Here is a 22167-nt window from a genome sequence, read left to right on the forward strand (position 1 = left end):
GCACTCAGGGCAAGGGTATACGTCTGTCACCATGCAAGGGTCTTTTCCATCCCAACAGACACCCCTCCCTGGTCAGACACCATGAACCAGTCCCAAACCTGGAGAGGTTGAGTGATCAGATTGGTCAAATTGGTGCGAACGCCCATCAGCTGAAGAGTGGCTCAATATGGGTCTGTGCTTTACTACAACGCGTAACCCTTGCAAAAAACTAGGCCATTCAAACAACTTGGGATTCTATCCCTGCATAGCCACCAGTAGTTTAAATGGCTTACAATCCGTTTGCACCTCAGACTTAGTGCCAAACAAGTAAGGGCAGATCTTACGCAAAGCCCACACTATGGCAAAGCACACTTTCTCAATAACCATCCAGTTTTGTTCTCTAGGTAGTAACCTCCCACAAATAGGCTATCAGACGTTCTCTGTCTTGGTCATCAATTTGAGCTAACACCGCGCCAACTCCCTTGTCAGAGGCACTCGTCTGTACAATGAAAGGTTGACTGTAGTCGGGTACTTTCAGTGGCGGTGCAGTGCATACTGGACACTCCACAGTCACTTCAATCAGTCACCCCATCACTTTCTTCTGATGCTCCTTGAAGGTCAAAGCTTGTTAGTGGGCCAACTATGCTTCCATAGTTCACCACAAAGTTCCTGTAAGTCCTAAGAACGCCCTCACCTCAGTGTGCGTAGTAGCACTTCCCACACCATCACAGAGTGAATCTTGGCAAGCAACTGGCAAATGTTCCCATTCCCCACCTCATGCCCAAAGTAAACTACAGAGGACTGCCCCATCTGACACTTGGTTGCCTTGAGGGCCAGTTTTGCTTCCTGTAGCCTAACCATCTCCTGTTATAAGATGCCTCAGGGTGGTCCTGTGTCTTATTTATTTATTTATTTATTTATTCATTCACTATTTAGGCTGCCTGGATTTTCACTGACCTTGTAGGCTGCCTGGTTGTGAAACCATTGTTATATGTAAATATTTAATCTGATGAAGACTTCTAGTTGCAAATTCCTTACCTTTGAATTTCCCCCAGCGTTGGACTGGATCTGGCAGATTTTCTGAGCAGTACCCCTGCTTGCGGTTAGGAGGTGTAGATCGGCATCAGTCGTCAGCATCATCCGTGCTGCATATGACATTGCAGATCCTATATGGGCGCCACCCCGGCGGGCTGACGTCAGTTCTTTTCTTTCCACGCCAGCTAGCGCCGATCCGGCGAGAGCTACCCCTCAGTAACTTTTTAACTGGCCTTTTTTTGACTTTTGGAAAATATTTTTTTTGAGTTTTCAACTCGTGGTGCGTTGAGGATGTCATTAAAGAAGACTAGGTTCAAGCCCAGTGGTTTCTGTCATTGGGCAATGTCCGTGACGGATCCACAACTTTGTGTGTCTTTGGTACAGGAGCGCGACCACAACTCGAAGTTATGCTCTGAATGTTGGGCCATGCATCCAAAGGCTTCGAGGGAGTGGTCCCTGAAACTGTTGGCGGCCCGAAGCTCGACTCCGTGCAAGTCGAGTAGCCGATCAAGAGGAAGGTGCATGGAGCGGTCTGAGTCAGAGCAAGAAGTACAAGCTTTCTTCAACTTCTCCTCATCCGTCAGCTGCGGAGACAAGGGAGCGTCGGCACTCTAGGCCTTGTTCAGTGGAACTTGCACCTGGTCTGGCTCCGCGCCTACCTTAGTTTCCGGGAACTGGACCGACCCCTGCCAAACTTGGAGAGTTTTATGAAGCCATGCGCTGTGTTTTTGGGCAGCTCCAACAATGTTGGAGCACCTTCAGGCCCCACAGGGTTGAAGGGGTCCCTTCAGGTTCCGCTTCTGCCTTGGCGCTGAGGGACACATGGATTAATTCCTTGATCCGGACTGCTTTGGTCATATCACCCTAACCATCCCCAGCGCTGGCCCTAACACTGATGCCCCAGGGACCTGCGCCCACTGGTGGTGCCATCCCCATTCTCATTGCCAACTCCAATACGGAGCCAAATGGGTGTCATACAATGCCACCAGGAGCCTTGCCTCCTGTATCCGATTCTGTGCCCCTTTCTTATGGGCTAGGTTACGGTGAAGAATAGGAGGGATCGCTGTACCTTTTAGAATACCAGCTCCAGGACCCTATGAACTTGAGTACACACTTTAGTGAAGCCAGGGGGACTGGATATGTCTCCAGCTACAGGCATGCTTTCTCCCTCAACCATAGCTATGGAGGAGGGAGCTTCCTATTTCATGGTGGTGAGAAGAGCATCTGATGTCTTGGACCTCGAGTTGCGTTTGGTGGCAATCAAGTCTAACCTCAGAACCCATGCTCCTCTTTAATAAACCGCTTGTGGATTTCCTACTGGGCACCAGGTCCAAACCCAGCATGGGCTCCTGTGAACAGAACAATTGCCCGCCCCCATCACCCCGGGGCACCCAAGCTTTCTGGCGCAACACCCCTACCCTGAGAGCTTGGTCATCCAAGCCTCCACTTCCCAGGGAGCGTTCCCTTCCGGAAACCCCCAGATGGGGAATCCAGAAGATTGGCTACATTTCTAAAAAGATTGTTTCTTCTTCCCTGATAGCATTGCAGTCCTTGAACACCACATGCCTTTAAGGTTGTTATTCCCACATGCTGTGAGATACGGTTACACAAGTGCTGCCACAGGTCCCGGAGGAGGCCCGATTTGTACTCTGTCTGACAGTTGCAGATGAGAGAAATGCAGCAAAGTTCACCATCTGTTGTGGACTGGGCATGACCGACTCACTGGGCAGAGCAGTTTTGTAGACAGTGGCCCTGAGGTGCTGTGCCTGGTGGAGGATGTCTGGCTTTTCGGGGGATGTCCAGACTACTTTGATGGACATGCCCTTTGACACCTGCCTCTTTGGAGTCAAGGCAGACTTGGCGCTCGAATGCTTCAAGGATTTTTGTGATGCAGACAGGTCCTTGGGCCTCTTGGTAGCTCCTCGTACCCCCCCCCCCCCTTCCAGAGCCCCCAAAGTCTGACTTTCACCCCTTTCTTGGCTACGGAAGGGGCCTCCGTCCTCATCTATTCCCGGCCAGCCACCATGCATGCATTCTGCCCAGCCTGTGTGGGGCCGAGGGCATGGGATCCACCAACGTCCTGGATCAGGGAGCCAGCGGTCTGGCTAGTCCCTCCCTGCCCACATTCCCCCCCCCCCCCCAGAAAAAAAATCAGTCTCTAAGTCTTCTTAGTCTGACTCCCCATCAATGGCCAGTTGGAGGCAGGATTTTCCATCACCTGCTCTGCTGGCAATCCACGTCAGACAGGTGGAGTTTGCAGATAGACTGAAGGAGCTACTCCCTCCCCTTCAAGACTACCCCTGTGTCCTTGCCACCATCATATGATTGGATGACGGAGGATCACCTGTCCCTTCTCCTCGAGGAAGTTACAGCTTTCTTGGACAAGGAAGCCATAGAATGGGTTCCCGTGACAGAAGAAGGTGATGATTGCTATTCCCACTAATTTCCGGGGCCCAAAAATGACAAGGGCCTTCACCGTATCGCAGACCTTTGATCCTTTAATCTCTTCCTTAAGGAGAAGTTCAAAGTGCTCACCATGTCCATGTCCATGCCCTGGACCCAAGAGACTGGACGGTAGTGTTGGACTTGCAGGACACTTATTTTCATATTCCCGTCCTGCGTTCCCACAAACGTTAATTGTGGTTCACGGTAGGTCACAAGCACCTTCAGTTCACTGTGCTCCCCTTTGGCATTATCAGCACCCCTTGGATATTTACCAAGGAGATGGAATGGTGGTTATTAAGCTGCGATTGGGTCAGAGGTAGATCCCTCTCCCTTCCCCACCCAGGTTTGATGGTAGTGACAGTGGCGTCACTCCTGTGATGGGGCTGCCATCTGGGAGAGGTGGAGGTCAGAGGCATCTGGTCTCAGGCGGAGTCCTGGCTCCACATCAACCTGTTTAAGTTCTGTACGATCTGGCTAACATTCAAGACTTATCTTCACTCTGTCAAGGGGAAGATGGCACAGGTGTTCACGGACAACACCACTGCCATGTGGTACTGCAACAAGCATAGCAGGGTGGTGTTGTCTACCCTTTGTCAGGAGGCTCTGCGACTCTCGACATGACTGGAACAGCAGGGCATATCCCTGGTGGTTTAACATCTGGCAGGTTTTCTGAATGCCAGAGCAGACAAACTCAGTCAAAAATGTCTAACCGATCACAAATGGAGTCTCTCTATCCGTAGGTGGTACAAGGTCCTATCGGCAGTGAGGAGAGCCTTGCTTAGATCTGTTTGCCTCTGCAGAGAATGTCCAATGTTAGCAGTTGGCGCATTGGAGTTTCCAAGGCAACAATCTCTCGGAGACAGTTTTCATCTCGAGTGGAACTCAGGCCTCCTGGACACCTTTCTGCCTATACCACTTCTGCTCAGAGTTCTCAAGAATGACCGGGCTTCAGTACTCTTTGTGGCTCCCAACTGGGCACGGATAGTCAGGTACTCCAAGCTGTTGAGCATGTCCATCGATCCTCCGACCAGACTGCCCTTTCGGAGGATATTCTGTTGCAGCAGCAGGAAAGGGTTTTGCACCCAAACCTGTCCACTCTTCAGTCAGTCTTCTTGTATGGAGATTGAACGGCAACATTTGACAGCTTTTGACCTTCCGCCGAAAGTCTGTAATGTAATCTTAGCAGCCAGGCGTCCTGCCACTAAAACGGTGTACGAAATTTGTGGCATGGTGCACAGACAAGGTTGTTGACCCCCTTTCTGCCTCTCTCACTGAGATCCTGTTGTTTATCCTTTCTGTGACCCAGCAGGGCTCTGAAATAGGCACTCTCAAAGGTTATTAGTCTGCAATTTCTGCTTTTTTGAGGTTGCCTGATAAACCTTCCTTGTTTAAGTCCGCTATTGTACATAAGCACCTTAAAGGTCTTACACATGTTTTCTCCATACTCATTCATTATGCCCCAATAGGATCTGAATTTGGGTTTGACTTTTCTGATGTGTGCTCCTTGCAAGCCTATACACAACTGTCCTCTCAGGCTTATCGCTTAGAAAACAGCCTCCTTTGTGGCCATTACATCTGCCCGCAGGATGAGTGAGCTACAGCCGTTGTCATCTAAGCCGTCTTATCTTTCCATTTATCCTGACATAGTGGTGCTTCGCACTAGGGTTATTTTCTACCAAAAGTAGGCCAATCCATCACCTTGCCTACTTTTTACGCACCCCCACATCAGGAAGAGCAGAGACTCCACCACTTGGACCCAAAAAGAATGCTGGTGTTCTACCTTGAGAGTACAAAAGAGTTCCTTGTGGATGATCAACTCTTTGTCAGTTATGTGGGTGCGGTTATGTGGGTGCAAAGAAACGTCGAACAGTGCAGAAGCAGACCATCTCCAGCTGGATTGTACTCTGCATCAAGATCTGCTTGTCACTGGTCAAAAAGCAGCCACCTGAAGCTTTGTGTGCTCATTCTGCACTAGCTACAGCCGTGACCACTGTGTTAGCATGTGGAGTTCCAATCCTTAACATCTGTCAGATGGCAGTGTGGGCTTCTCTGTACATGTTTACCAAACACTACTACCTGGACAATCCGGTCCGTAGAGACGGGTACTTTGCCCATTCAGTCCTGTAGGACCCTTTAGTATGATCTGGGTTTTACAGACCCACCTGAGGAAATGGTATTGCTTGGGTATCTCTTCAGAGATAAGTAATCTGCTACTGGAAGTCTTGATCAGATGAACAAGTTACTTAAACTTCAGTAATTCCTTCTCTGGTGGAGACATATTCCAGTTGCAGATTCCTTACTGACCCACCCTTCCCCACCTCTCTGCAAACTGATTTCTATGGGCAAGTACTCCCCCACTTAGTTTTGATGCACAAGTTATCAGTGTTCTTCATGGCTGTGCGCTTCTGGTGTGGAAAGTCGTGAAAAGAAACTGATGTCAGTACTCCATGGTGGCTCCTCTGGGGTGGCCACGTCATATCCGGCGTGGCTGACAACGGACACGGAGCTGATGGATACTACCTAAAAGCGTGCAGGCGTACTGCTCATGAAAATTCTCCGGATCCAGTCTGACACCTTGGGGAAATTCAAAGGTAGGGAATCTGCAACTAGAATATTTCTTTACCAGAAAAGTTAACAAAGGTAATTAACTTGTTCATTCTGCAGTGTGTTTACCCAATTCAGTCCATAAACTTAAATCCTTTAAGTGCTATTGAAATAATTGCAGAAAGGTGAATTCTGTTTCTGTTCGACAGCATTGTGAAAATGTACACGCAGTGTTAAAAAAAAAAAAAAAAATGGAATGCTATTAATTTGCTATAACATGCAAAGCTATGGATGAGGGCAGTGCAAACTGTAATACAGAAGAAACCTTACACCCCTGATCTCAATATAGGGATCCTACCCCCTTTTAAACAGATCCAGAACTCAATGTCATTAGAGCGCGAGCAACAGGGTGGGTGTTTGACACAAGCTGATTTATACCCGTATGGGCGGTTGATATCCCTTCAAGACACTTTGGAAACTTTTGCGCTGGGTAGGGGACAGTTCCTTCAATATGCAAAACTAGCAGCCACTACGCGACGGCTGCGGCGAATATATCCAGAGGCTCCAGACCCCACGCAGACGTTACATTGTTGTTGTCCATGGCAAGAGGGCATAAATTAGTGACACACTTATATCTGGCATTAAGATCGGATAGACTGGTTAAAAGCTAGAAAAATGGAGGAGAAATGGGTGATAAGTGAAGAACTGCTCTCCTCCGAGAATTGGTCCCATATACATGAGGAAGTCCAGAAGGTATCAGTTTGTGCCAGATTCAAACAAATACAATACAAGGTAAAACATATGACCTACCTCTCGCCGAGAAGGCTCCATGTAATCTACCCGATACAGGACTTCAAATGCCTGAAGTGCCTTGACCTAGAAGCCAACTTTCTACACATGATCTGGCTGTGCCAAAAGTTATGTACATATTGGAGGGCTGTGATAGATCAGATTAGAGACACTGCCGGGTGGGACATCCCTCCAACTATCAAAAGCTGTATCCTGGGATTATTGCCTCAAGACCAAAAGTGAAGGCTTAGCAGAAGATTTGCAGTCCTGGGCCTTATGGTAGCTAAAAGACGAATTGCAATACACTGGATGAGCAAGAAGACCCCAACTAAGAAGAGTTGGCTGGGGGACTTGAGTGAATGGGCGGGGTGGAAGAGGTACATATGAGGCAAACGAGTAGGGATGCAAAACGGCAGGAATTGCTGTTAGCATGGAGACATATGATACAGGAAATATCAGAGGAGATGCATGAGCGACAGACAGGCTCAGCATCCCAGCAGAAACAAATGAGAAATTTGCATTCGAATATAAACCCATAGACTAACCTGTGATCCAGATTGATAACCCACTTAAGAGGGAAAGAGCAAAAAAATCCTAACAGAAATGTAATGGGTAGCATAATATATTTATTAATAAAGGTTCTGGCATGGTAGGGATGGATATTAGAGTGGGGTAGCGGGAATAGTATGGGACGTTGGGGTTGAATTTCCTATATGTTAATTTTTTCCTTTAAAAAATGTCGAAATGTGATTATCATTGTGAATTATTGACTAGTACTATTGATCACAGTGACTACGTGATCGTTGTTGAGTCCATGATATATATTTGTGCAGAAACGTCAATAAAAAGAAGTTTTAAAAAAAAACAAAAAAACATTTGCTGTACCATTTCTTTATCATGTTGATGGACTGCAATTAAATCTCATGATTCCTCTTTTTTCAGAGCATTGACACTCTCTTCTCCTGAAGTGCGCTTCCACATCGACAGTGAGACCCATGATCCCATAGATCTTCAAACAAAGGAACTGAAGTAAGTTTAATTGTGCATTAGTCTTTTGTTGTCTTAATGGAGCTAAAAGTATTTGAAACGGTTATGAAAGATATGTAATAAATCAGGTTGCCTTATCACTGAAAAGCCTTTGAACATCATAAACAGTGACACCTGAAGGTTTATGTGCTAGTTGCTAGACTATCTAGGGTGCATTAAAGATGAACCAGGTAAGTTACATTCTTCATGTAGCTCCCCTCTTCTAGCAAAAATATTCACCCAAAGCAAATATTTCTCAATTTTTCATCATCTGGAGCCCCATGTACGATAAAGTTTTGTGCCCCTGCAAAAGGCGATTTTTGCCTTTTGCGACCGCAAAATGGCCTTTCCTAATGTACTACAATACCGACTTGCACAATAGGGATTGCGACTCACAATTAGGAAGGGGCATTCCAAGGGTTGTCCCTTCCTAATTGCCAGTCGCAGTGGCATGTATGATTGTTTTGTGACCGCAATTGCGATTGCAAAACAATTGTAGTTAACAGCAATTTCAAATTGGTGTTATCCCAATCTCAAACATAGCAAAAGGGAAGGGACCACCAGGGGACTCCTTCCCCCTAGTGAATGGAAGCGTAAATATTTTTTCAGAGCAGGTAGTGGTCCCACAGACCACTGCCTACTCTGAAAAAGTTAAAAGAAAACTTTTATTTTTTTTGTTTGCAATGCCATCCTGTTTTCTTTTAAGCAGAAGCAGGCTGCATCAAAAAAAAAAAAAAACCTTTTTTTTAAATGCTTTGTTCAAAAAGTAGTCATGTACTCAGTGGTCTGCTGTCTCCAGTAGACCACCATCCATCTGAGTGCGGCCATTCCTAATGGGGTCTCAAATTGCGACCTACCTCATGAATATTGATGGGGTAGGTCATTTGCAAACCCATTGGGAAACGCAAGCAGTGTACTTAACACTGTTGTACATTTTGTTTTGCGACTTGCAATCTGCGATTCCCAAACAGATCGCAAATTACGAGTCGCAAAACAAAAGGACATACTTCTGGCCCTTGGAATCAATGGTTTTAACAGTGGCACTTCTCAGCTTAAAGAACATGTTTGCTCAATGTTGATACTTTAGTTTCAAAATTCTATCAAATTAAATATGTTATTTATTTACTAATAATTTTGCCTCTCCCTGATATGCCTCATACAGCTATCTTTCAAAGTTTATACATTTTATGTATTTCTTCTGCATTTCAGTTTTTCACAATGTCAGTTGTTGAGAATAATTCTCTGCTTCTTACTGGAAATCTTTGGGATTTTAAATAGATTTTATAACTTTTTCTTTAAGCTCATCTAATCTGTCTGAAAGATTGTGAACCTATCGCTAGCCCCCTTCCTCACTTCCAGGTCTCTGTGCCATTTTCTCCTGTGAACATCTCATCTGTGCTAAAACAGAGGAATGCCTCACCATCTCAGCCTGGTATTGAGGAAGTCCTTGGCCACCGCTTCTACATTTGAAATCTGTTTACACTATTTTCTTTAAAAAATATATATGTTTTATGGCATGTTTGGCTGTAAATATACATGCTCAGCATAGCGTTGGGTTCGAAGTGTTTCAAGTTCTTTTTCTTCTAAGAAGCATTTTCCAGAGCCATTGGATCGAGTGACTCTTTCTCGGTCGTGTTTGCCTTTGCTCTGTCTTCCGACTCTCTCCGGGTTGAAACTTCCCTTCTGTTTTTCCTTTCATCAACAGTATTGTTTTCTCGATCGCTCTAGGAAGCTGGCTCTCTATATGGTGCACTAGAAAGACGTACACTAAGTGTCCCCCCTACCCCACTAAAGGCCCAGCAAGAGGGGATTGTGGTCAGAATATTGTACGTGATAAATAGTCTGTGGTGCGGATTCGCTCTTGAAAATCTAGTGGGCAGAGCACTCCGTCCAAGCGGACATGAACTTTGCGCAGAGCAGAAAAAAACGAGTAATCCCCCGCTCCCCGGGTGGTGAAAATGACAGGAGTCCAGGATTCCCCACTCCCTCTACCACACAGAGAAGGCTCAGGTCAACCTAACAGTGGGGAGTCTGGAAGCAGAGGATATAAGTGATCAGGGCCTGGGTCAGCTACACAATTGTAGTTCCTTCCTATTATAATAGAGCCCACCATATAGGGGGCCAGTGTCTGGGAGAGATCTGCAAAGAATGCTATGTGGTTTGCATTTAGTCTGTTTATGCCACTGATGGTAACATTTCTACCATCCAAATGCCTCGTGACCACCACAAACGGCCCTCCGGGTCTATGAACTGCCCAGTATCTTGGAAGGGGACTGCAGGGTGAATCCATACCAGCACCTCTCTATTGTAGGCTGAGAAGGTAGTGTAAAAGGCTTGACCTCTCCAGCGGCGCTGCAGAGCAGCCCCCTGCTTGGTCACCAGGTGCGTCTCCTGTAGAAGCACAGTTTGCACCCACCGCCTGTTAAGAAATTAAAAAACCTTGTGCCTCTTGGCCATCGTATGCTTCCTCTTAATGTTCCACTTTAGAATTTTATAGGACTCTGGGGTCGCCATTGCATTACACCTAGAGGAGTTTACCCTCGAGCACTCAAGGAAATGGCCAGGGGGACTCACAATGCTCTTTGGCAGTCAGTAATAATCTTGAAGTTTCGGTCTCAAAAAAGGTAATCAGCTGTACGAGGGGTGACTGCTGGCAGTTTGCCATCTGAGGGCACTGTGGAGACTAGGCTACTGGGCCAGTCAGAGAACTGAGCCCCACCCCCTCGAGGATGGAGAGTCAGAACCTCTCCTGCTCATGGCCGCTACCATTTCTACCCCCCTACTCTGGTCCCTCTGCACCTCCGCACCGGCTTGGCTTTTTCAAGGGTTTCACCTCTGCAGCTCAGTTTCCTTTTAGGTTTTGTGTTCCACTTGGTGACTAGTTGCTGGGCTAACCTGGGGTCTCGTCTCCAGCCGATCCCAGGCCTCCAGAGGGGTCCGGAAGAACTGTGCCCCATCTGAGGTTGCCATTCGCAGTCGAGCTGGGAACATCATGGCTTACTGTAAGCCCAGGTGGCAGAGTTGTTGTTTAATCTTGTTGACCATTGATCTCTGTTTTTGGACTTCTCTTGTGAAATCAGGTAAAAGCATGACTTTGTGGTTGTCCACTTGCATGACCCTTTGGTGCGACCCTGGGCCAAGTGATGATCTCTGTCCCTGTAGTGAAGGAGTCTAGCTACCACTGGGTGAGTTGTTGCCCCCAGGGGAGGCATGAAAGCTTGGACTCTATGCGCATGCTTGCTCCAACACATAGAAGGAGGAGAGGCGCTCTGGTGCTACCTCCTCCCGCAGCCAGCATTCCAAAAAAGATAACATGCTATTCCTCTCAGCACTCTCTGGGAGGCCAATAATCCAAATGTTATTCCTTCTTAAACAGTTTTCGCTGTCCTCCACTCTAATCTTAAAGGTGCACACTTTGGCTTCCAGAATTTTGAGTCTGTCCTGCATAACCAATATCTCAAGGTGAAGGTCTGCCAATGTTCTCTCTGTCGTGGTCACCCTTGTAGGAAACTGGCCCCTTGCTTGCAGTCCCCCTCACTTTTTGCCTGATATCTGATGCTAACTTGACTGAGTGTGTGCTGGGATCCTGCTAACCAGGTTCCAGCATCAATGTTCTTTCCCTAAACTGTACCATTGTTTCCACAATTGGCGCACCACTGGCACATGGCTAAGTCCCTTGTAAAAGGTACCAGTGGTACCAAGGGTTCTGTGACCAGGGAGGGTCCCTAAGGACTGCAGCATGTATTGTGCCACCTAAGAGTCCCCTCACCAAACACATGTACACTGCCATTGCAGCTTGTGTGTTGGTGGGGAGAAAAAGGTAAAGTCGACATGGCATCCCTCACAGGGTACCATGCCCAGAACCCACTGTCTGTGGCATATGTAAGTCACGCCTCTAGCAGGCCTTACAGCCCCAAGGTAGGGTGCACTATACCACAGGTGAGGGCATACCTACGATTGTATGATGGAACAACTAATGCGCAAACTATGCATGCCTGAACAACGTTGTTGGAACAACCACCGCGTTACCACCATACATGCCTTTACAACGATTTTTCATTGTAAAAGCATGCCTAGTAAAGGCATGTGTAGGAACTGCATGTGTGGTTCTAGCATGCCACCCCCCACCCGCCCTAAAAACAGTACTACCCTGACCCCAACCCCCACCCCTAAACTGAAGTACCCCAACACCCCCCACCCTGAGCCCTAAAACCATCCCTTACCGCCCCACCTGCCCTAAAAATAACTGCCCCACCCACCATAAAATCAAAACTACCCCAATCCTAAAAAGAAAACTACCCCCACCCACCCTGAGCCCTAAAAGCTTCCTGACCAATCCCCACCCCTAAACACAAAACTACCCCGCCCCTACAAACAAAATTAATCCAACCCATCCCTAAAAACAAAACTACCGACCCCCCACCCCTAAAAACAAAACTACCTTGAACCCCCCACCCAACCTAAAAACAAAATTACCCCGACACCAACCCCTAAAAATCAAAATATCCTGCCCCCACCCCAACCCTGAAAACAGCTACCCCGATACCCCCCTCACCTTGAGCCCTAAAACCTTCCCTGAACACCTATCCCCAAAAATAAAACTACCCTGCCCCTAAAAACAAAATTACCCAGACCCCCACCCCTAAAAACCAAACTACCTCGACCCCCACACCTAAAAACAAAACTACCCCGACCACCCCACCTCGTCCTTAAAAACAAAACTACCTCGACCCCGCCCCTAAAAACTAAACTACCCTGACACTCTACCCCCACAAAAACAAAACTAACCCAACCCCCCTGCCCCCACCCCTAAAAACTAAATTACCCCAACCCCCCCCCCCCACATACCAACCCATAAAAAATAAATATCCCATCCTCCCCCACCTCTAAAAACTACCCTCCAACTGTGCCACAGCCACACCTGTCTGGCCACGTCCTCTCCCAATGCACTCTCGTTTTCTCTGTCTTAACCATGTATATGCGTTGTTCAGCACATGCGTGGTTAAGGCAGAGAAAAAGGGAATTGTTGTTCACACAAGCGTTGTTGCGGGCATTCCACCATAGCTACATGAGAAATATGCCCCTACATTGTCAAAGACCATTCTTAGATATTGTAAGTCCACTGTAACCATATTGAGTACGTGGGCTGGGAGTTTTATTATGAACTCCACAGCTCCATGATGGGTTTACTGAAGACTGGGAAGTTTGGTACCAAACTTCTCAGCACAATAAACCCACACTGGTGTTCATGTAAAGGTCTCTAATACCTTCGGGTTGAGTTTGCCCTATATAAACCTGCAAAATAAAAAAAATAAAAAAAGATATGCCTATTGAATATACATTTTAGGTAGCCTAGGGTTTGGAACTGCCTCTACTCCCACCCGTCCTTCTGTAAAATTAAGCACTTGCGACTGTGTAACAAACTGTAAATCCATGTAGCGTAAGGCATGCCCTATAATAAACACATGCCTTCTATTTTGCAATACCAAAACCATCTCTCCACATAGAGAGAATTCTTCAATTTGCAGTCTTTTACCCTTTGGCTTGAAGCATTCTGACATCTTCCCTCTGTTAAACCTCTTTCTTCTTACACTCTTTCCACCAGAGCCCCACCTATTCCCCTCCTACCCCCAGGTGAGGACTTAAGCCACAAACCATTGGCTCATAACACTGTGTTCTAGCCACACCCAGTTTTACACCACACACACCTTTCACTCTGTGCGGAGTCCTGTGTCTCCCCCCAGCGTCTGTTGTCTCACTCACTTCCCTCGTTACACGTTCAGACTTTCTCGTACTCTGTTTCTCCAGACCCCTCTGGATGTGGGTCCTAAAGAGGTCCGAGGTAGCCACTTCCTGGCCCATTGACTCTACAAGTCACAGGCCACACTATTAACTCCTGTACATCCAAGGAATTTATACACCCCAGCACAAGCCTAATCGAACGGTTCCACTGTTGGTTTCCCATTCACTTGAGCTGTGAGATTCATTGCCGAAGTTTGTGTGACTACCTGTTCCAGAAAATCAGTGGTATTCTGTAGGAAACTGGCTCTGTACATATTATATTAAAGTGAGATATAGTGTGCACAGAGTCCAGGGGTTCCCCCAGAGGCTCGACAGAGGCAAAAATTTATAATACTGTTGCTCTATTTGTGGTAGTGTGGTCGAGCTGTTAGGCTTATCAGAGGGTAGTGCAAAGCATTTGTAGTATACACACAGATAATAGAAGAAGCACACACTTAAGGACTTTACCACAGGCCAATATGATTTTATATAGAAAAATATTTGTTGTTAATTTATTTCTAGAACCACAAGATTCAGTTTGCAGGTAATTACATAAGATAAAAGGTACTTTGTGTATATATGATCAGGACTTTGAATAGAATCGACAGTGTATACAATTTTTCTTAAAATGGCAAAAAGCTATTTAAAAGTGGACACTGTATTTTTCAACAGTTCCTTGGGGAAGAAAAGATAATACAGTTTTGCAGGTAAGTATACAACTTAAAGTTCTTATATCCGGGGTTTAGGTAGTCTGTCGGGGTTCAAGTTAACCCCAAACACCCACACCCAGCAACAAGGGGCCGGTCGGGTGCAGAGGTCAAAGAGGAACCAAATTAACGTGGGCTCCTATGGAGACAGGGGGCACTCTGAACTTGGTCTGCTGGCAGGTAAGTACCCATGGTTTCGGAGGGCAGACCGGGGGTGTTTAAGAGAGCACTGGAGGGGCCCCAAGTAGGCACCAAACACGTACCCTCAGCCACCAGGTGCAGGGTGCAAATAGGGCGTCGAATCAATGCAACTCTATGAGGGGACCCTGGGGGTCACTCTGAGGACGCAGACGAGGTCCAGAGGGGCTTCTCGGGCAAACGACCGGCTGGACAGAGAGGAGGGCCGCCTGCTGGACGATGCTGCACCATGGGTCAGATTCTCCAAGGCCTGAGGGGCTGCGGGTGCAGTGGATCTTCAGGCATCGGTTATCTTCGCCTGGAGCTCGCAGTCCGGGGATCCTTGGGATTCCCTCTGCAGGCATCGTCGTGGAGGGGTGGCGAGATCCAGGGTGGGCACTTGCTCGCAGTCGCTTGGGGACCCTCTCTTGGACCACCTGGACACGGGCCATGGGCGTCGGGTGCACAGGGGTCAAGACTCACGCATCCGGAGTGAGGTGGGAGTCCTTGGTTGTAAGTTTCCCCAAACAGAGACACTGTCCTCTGGGGTTGGCAGAGGTCACTCGGCCCGCTGGATGGGTCGCTAGTCTTTTTGCAGTTTCTTTGAAGCATGAGACAGGCTGGTAGGGCTGGGGCCAAAGCAGTTATCGTCTTCCTTCATCTCTGCTGGGGGTTTCAGCTTAGCAGTCCTCCTTCATGTAGGTCGCCAGGAATCTGGTGACCTGAGTTCAGGCAGGCCCCTAAATCCTAGATTTAGGGGTGTGTTAGGGGTAAGAGGAGAGTAGCCACTGGCTACTGTCCCTGAGGGTGGCTACACCCTCCTTGTGACCACTCCCTTTGGGGAGGGAGGCACATTTCTATCCCTATTGGTCCCTGTCCTCCAAACCAAGATGGAGGATTCTACGGGGAGGGGGGATCACCTCAGCTCTGGACACCTTAGGGGTGGTCCTGGCTGGAGGTGGGGGGAGGGTCACTCCTCCCTGTTTTCCCTAATTTTCCCACTGGACTTACCGCCAAACATGGGGCTTTGTCCGGGGGCAGGCATCTCCAGTACCTGGAGTGCCCTGGGGCACTGTAACCCGAGGCTTGAGCCTTTGAGGCTCACCACCAGGTGTTATAGTTCCTGCAGGGGGAGATGTGAAGCACCTCCACCCAGGACAGGCTTCTTTTCTGACCACAGAGTGCACAAAGGCACTCACCCCATGTGGTTCAGTAACTTGTCTGAAAGTGGCAGGCTGGCACAGACCAGTCAGTCCTACACCTGCAGTTGGGCTAACGTTCAGGGGACATCTCTAAGATGCCCTCTGTGTGCATTTTTCAATAAATCCCACACTGAAATCATTGTGGGTTTATTGTGCTGACAAGTTTGATATCAAACTTTCCAGTATTCATTGGAGCCATTATGGAACTGTGGTGTTCGTAATGACAGCTCCCTGACCATATACTCAATATGGCTACACTGCACTTACAATATCTAAGAAAGGACTTAGGCACTGTGGGGTCATATTGCTCATGCAGCTATGCCCTCACCTGTGGTATAGTGCACCCTGCCTTAGGGCTGTAAGGCCTGCTAGAGGGGTGACTTACCTATGCCACAGGCAGAGGTTTGTGGGCATGGCACCCTGAGAGGGATGTCATGTCGACTTTGCCTTTTTCTCCCCACCTGCACACACAGCCTGCATAGGCGGTGTACATGTGCTTGGTGAGGGGTCCTCCAGGTTGGCATAATACATGCTGCAGCCCTTGGGAATCTTTCCTGGCCACAGGGCCCTTGGTACCATGGGTACCTTTTACCGGGGTCTTAACTGTGTGTCAGAGTTGTGCCAATTGTGGAAACACAGGTACAGATTTTGGGAAAGAACACATTTTCAATCAAAGTTGGCATCAACTCTAGGCAAAAAGTTTTTTTTTAGAACAGCAGCAGCTATTGATGTCTCTTATCAATGAAAATTAGCTGCCTTTTGAGTACTGGTGAAACTGGCAAGGGTTCATGTTTGAAGCCTCCTTGTTTTTGACAACTTGAAACCTGTACTGTTTTTTCCTTTCTGAAGATATCTTCAGAATAGCTGTGTGAAATCATTTTTCATGATTCTCCTCTGCTTTGACAGTGTCTTGACCCATATTATGATGTTGTAATTATACATTGCGATATTGTCATTTATTTTCTTCTACTGCTTGAGATGAACTTTTATGCACATATAAAAGTGGTGTACAGTCATTTAAGGAGATACATTAATTATCTCTATCTTGTGGTGGACAATGGGACATATCAAGATACGTTTTGCAGAATACATTGATGCAGAGTGAGGCCTGTTGACCAGATCTGCTGTTGACTGTGTTCTTACTGAAGAAGTGTTCTTCATTTGACAGTTTGAGGTTCATAGAAAAGCCGATGTCATTGATGAGACTTTAATCAGGTGAGACTCTTTTGATTGAATACTAGGCTGCTGATGTTGCTGACAAAGCTCCTATACTCATAGACGGTGGAACACAAGTCATTGCTGATGGTACCCTCACTGTGGTTTCATAAAATAACAATAATGGCAATGAATAAGTCAGAACATTTTGAAGAAGTACAAAACTCAGTGAAGATGATATAGCACCCCTTCACCTCGTGAGAATTTTCAAACCAATAACAGTAGAATTTTTTTTACTGTGAATTGCTACTCGACCATCAAAGAATTAAAAATGCGAAGACTAGGAGCAAAAAGTAAACCAATTTCTACTTGGTGAAGAATTATCAATTTTTATTTTATCTTTTTAAGTAAAAGGTTTTAAATATCCATTTAAATAAATCAATAAATTGGTCAACTTCACACATTTTCTCAGTTCATTAGTGGCCTTTTCTAATGAAGGCACAAGAACTAAGGTGGAAATATTTGAAAACCAATTTTTATTGACTTTAGATTAGGAACTAACATAGCAAACTGTACAGAGCATTTGGGCACATACATTAGTAATGCATAAGAAATGCACACATTATTTCACGAGTTGTTCCAAACCATAATTTACCCCAGATTTTCTTAAGTTTAGGGGGGCATCCCCATGACATGTAATTTAGTTCTTCCATTTTACATGCCAGTCCATCTCTGAAAGCCAGTCTTCAACCACATGCGGGGTGGCAGTGTTCTAAGTCCTTGCTGTGTCTCTTTTAGCAATAGATTTACTCAGGTCAATGAGTAGGCATTCCCCTGCCTCCCTACTACCACCCACCTCTTCCACAAGACCCAGAATCGCTGTGAAGGAGGAGACATTGAGGAGCCTCTCAAGAATTCGGGACAAGGAGCGGAAGATAGCAGTCCAGTATCGGTTTGCAATCATAAAACTGTTTGATACATCTGGCCCATAGTGTAGCCGCAGGAGCTTATAAAATTGTGAGTTGTGAATGTTGTAATCTACCTGAAGCTCCTGAAAGGACGGCATGCGGGGCCCATGCCTGGTTTCTTGATTGAGCAGATAACACCAGGTTCCCTTTGTGGCAATGAAGCTCAAAGCTACATAACAATGTGCCTCACACATTCCCTTGCTTTGTATGAATATATAAGCATTTGCTTCCCTCACCCCTAAGGGATGCCAAAACTCTAGGCCTACTCTATGATTCCTTCTACGTGTGAGGTGCCATTTTATAGTTTTCCAGTGCCCCCACCTCTGAGAACTTGTCACCTGCCACTTTGAGTACTTTGCCACCATTCCCATGGTAAGTTATGCTCCATGTTCCCTAGATCACCTCTTTTTTGTGTCTCTGGCTTACCTGTCAGTTCACTTAGTTGCTCTGACTCCTCTCTCCTCTTCCCATTTCCTGTCACATCCACCATCAGACCCTTTGCCTCTTCTGTCTGTCTCTGCCCAGGACACCTACCACAATAAGCCTTATCCTATTGGTCTAGGCACTCCAACCCTTAAGGAAGTGAAGCAGTGCATGCTTTTCAACTTTGCGCCCTTTTAACCTCATAGCCCTTTATTCTCAAGGTTCTCTCTACCACATAGTGAATTGCAAGGTCAAATCTAACACTTCAGCTTTTTCAGAGTTTTTGCTAGATGCTGCAATATTGCCTTTTGTAATGTATTTAATCAGTCATTACTAGAGATAAAAAATCTGAAAAAGCTTGCTTCTTTGTTCTGTGGAGGTTGTGCTTGCAGTTTGGAAAATTGCAGCTTTTACTTCAACTCATGACGCGGATGTTGATTTTTATTACTATGTTATAGCAGACAGGAATATTGTTTGTGTTTACTTCAGTGAAGATACTGATGAAACAGAGTTAGAATTACAAGTAAGTTTACACTTCCTATTAGACCCTTCCTCTACCCTAATTTTCGGACTTTTGTGTCTCTTTTCTCCTTTTATTGCTCTAGCTGGTGGTCTTGCCACAGTCTTCTTTAGTTTGTCCTTTATGTATTCCCAGATGCTGCCGTTTCTCTCCTCCCAGCCGTGTTTGAGATTTCATGGGACTTTTGGGCTTGGCAGGCCCATCATGTAAGCCTGACCACTGGTTTTGAATACTTCATGATGCCTGATCAGTATGCAAACACTGCACATTACGCAACGCTTACCACTTCCGAGCAACTCCCTTCATTGTAAATCATTTAAAATCACCAATAAAGGAACATCACTAGTTTCATTACTTCTGCTTTTAAAGCAGTCTTGTCATTGAGCCTTACCTCAACCACATATATTACAAAGTTACTGGTCCTGTGATTGTATAAGCTTCTCCTGATAGAGCCAAGTAAATGAGTGGAGGTCATTCAGACACATTATTATTGTGCCACTTCTCTTGTGCTCAGACGTCCTCCTGTGTAGAGTGTCCAATGCAAAGGTGACTACCTTACGGGCCCTATAAGGTCCAAAGGCCTGAGCAGCTACATATCCAAAATCACTGAATCCCAACATCATAAGCAATGGAAACACTCATAAATGTAAACTCAAAAACAATCCATTGCTCCCATTCCCTTTGCACAACAGACAATATTAACACCACCCCAAAACAAAATAATACATTTGTATCCCTACGATTACCATATCTCGCATCTAGCTGTCTTTATTCTTCCTTTCTTTTCGTTCACCCCATATCCTAATTTGTTTATTTCAGTTAACATCATAGATAACTTAGAAGCCTCAGCTAATGCTATTCATACTCTGTAATCCAACTCGGGTTAGTCCTTGCATGCTTGTTTCCAGGAACACTGTTGTGGAAAGTAGTGTTTTTCTAGCTTGGTTACCCCCACTTTTCGCCTGTTTGTCAGTGTGTTTGAATGTGTTCACTGGGATCCTGCTAACCAGGACCCCAGTGACTGTACTCTCTCCTCTAAATTTGGTTGCTGGTAACTTTTTATTACCACAATTGGCATACTGGACCCCCCATATAAGTCCCTAGTATATGGTCCTTTGGTACCCAGGGCACTGGGGTTCCAAGGGATCCCTATGGGCTTCAGCAGTTATTCTGCCACCCATAGGGAGCCCATGCAAAGGGTTCTGCAGGCCTGAAAATGCAGTCTGCGTGAATCGGGTGAACCCACCCAGTTTCACTACAAGTGACTGCACCAGGTCACTGCTAAGTCACCCCTATGGTAGGCCCTCTCAGCCCAGCGGGCAGGGTGCAGGTACCTGTGTGTGAGGGTACCTCTGCACTAGCAGAGGTACCCCCATGAACTCAGCCCCATTTTACTGGACTTTGTTGTGAGTGCGAGGACGCCATTTTATATATTTTATATATGTACCTATGGTCACTACCTATGTCCAGCTAAATAATGGTAACTCCGAACCTGGGCATGTTTGGTATCAAACATGTCAGAATCATACCCCCAATACTGTTGCAAGTATTGGAAGTATGATTCCATGCACTCTGGGGGCTCCTTAGAGGACCCCCAGCATTGTTAGCACCAGTCTTCCAGGGTTTTCTGGGAGGCCCAGCTGCTGCACCCCTCAGGCAGGTTTCTGCCCTCCTGCTGCTTGATCTGATCAAGCCCAGAACAAAGGATTTCCTTTGGGAGAGGGAGGTAACACCCCCTCCCTTTAGAAATAGGTGTGACTGGCTTGGGAGGGGTAGCCTCTCCAAGCCAGTGGTTTTGCTTTAAAGGGCACATTTGGTGCCCTCTGTGTATAAACCATTCCACACCGGTTCAGGGACCCCCAATCCCTGCTCTGGCACGAAACTGGACAATGGAAAGGGGAGTGACCACTCCCCTGTCCATCACCACCCCAGCGGTGGTGCCCAGACTTCTTTCCAGAGGGTCCCTAGGTTCTGCCATCTTGATTCCAAGGTTGGCAGGGAACTCTGGGAGCATCTGAGTGGCCAGTCAGGTGATGTCAGAGGCACCCTCAGATAGGTAGTTACCTGGTTAGGTGACCAAGCACCCTCTTTGGGCTATATAGGGTCTTCCTCTGGTTTGGGTCCTTAGATTCGGCTTGCAAGATTCCAGCAGGACTCCTCTGCAACCTCTGCTTCTACTACTTCTGGCCTCTGGAACTGCCACTGGACCCTCCTGGAACCTACAAGCTGCAGATCCACGAGGAAGACTCTTCTGCAACATTGTATCCAGAATTCCTGCCAGCTTCGCAACATTTCCCTCGCAGTGCATCCTCGGAAGACTGCAACTCTTGAGCCTGCACAAGAAGAAAGAGTAATCTCCCTTGGGGTGAAAGCATCACTCCCCCGTAACTACAGGTACCTAGCTGCAACGACGACTGGCTGAGTGGATCTACCCTCATCCTGAGTTGTGTGGGCCCTGCATCATAGGTGGTGGTCTCCCTTGGTCCTCTCTACCAGCTGTCACACTTTGGTGGTAGTAAGTCCTTTCCACTCCACACAAGACAGCACCCCCGTGCACGGTGTTCTTTGCAGGTGCCAAGGCTTGTTGCTTCACCTCCAAGGGGAACTTCAGGCAACGTGTAGTTCCTGTCCCAACACTCGCTCCTGCAACTTCTGGACCTCTGCGTGGTCCTCCGGCAACATGGGAGCAACTTCTGTGGTGCTGCATGGGCTGCTTCATCAACTTCTGTGGGACACCTGTGGGTGCTGCCTCTCCTCCTGTGGGCCTCCTGAGACGCAGTGGGCCCCCTGTGATGCACCCTCCTGGGTAGAGTCCTCCTGGACCTTGCTGGTCTCCGGCAGCACCCCTTTTCCTCTAACCGCGAGTTTGCCAAGACTTGTTGGGCACTTCACTGACACCCATCAGAGCTGCTACCGCCATCAGTGCCCACCAGCAGAGCACCACCAGGCCGTATTATTTTCCATAATACAGCTGGCGGCAGTCTACTGTCATGGCACTGCTGGTGGTAGCAGCGCCACCTTAACACCATCCGTCAGTATGGCCTCAGCCGGATTTCCGCCCTTCTTGTGGCCAAGCTCCAGAAGGGGCTGCAACGCATCCAGAACGCCTCCGTGTGCCTCATTCTGGACATCCACTGCCACATCACAGACCACCTGCGAAACCTGCACTGGCTCCCACTCAACAAGAGAATCACATTCAAACTCCACACCCACGCTTACAAAGCACTGCACAACACCGGACTGGAATACCTTTCTACACCCGACCCGACATCTCCGCTCCGCCGACCCTGCCCTTGCAACCATCCCACGCATCCACATAACTACAACCGGCTGTAGATCATTCTCACACCTCGCCTCCAAAACATGGAACACTCTTCCCACCCACCTGCGCTACACTAAAGACCTCCTTACCTTCA

The 22167-nt window shown here is 47.2% G+C and overlaps 1 protein-coding gene across 1 annotated transcript in view; it reads left to right on the top strand.

Annotated features, from left to right (window-relative positions):
* DIS3 (DIS3 homolog, exosome endoribonuclease and 3'-5' exoribonuclease) overlaps positions 1 to 22167 on the top strand; it is a 260018-nt gene that overhangs the window by 121523 nt on the left and 116328 nt on the right. Inside the window, exon 16 of the mRNA XM_069205287.1 lies at positions 7735 to 7821. Coding sequence (XP_069061388.1) covers positions 7735 to 7821 — 87 coding nt within the window. The remainder of the gene's footprint in view (positions 1 to 7734; positions 7822 to 22167) is intronic.

Source organism: Pleurodeles waltl, chromosome 8 (assembly GCF_031143425.1).
Source record: "Pleurodeles waltl isolate 20211129_DDA chromosome 8, aPleWal1.hap1.20221129, whole genome shotgun sequence".
In the NCBI taxonomy this organism is placed as follows: Eukaryota; Metazoa; Chordata; class Amphibia; order Caudata; family Salamandridae; genus Pleurodeles; species Pleurodeles waltl.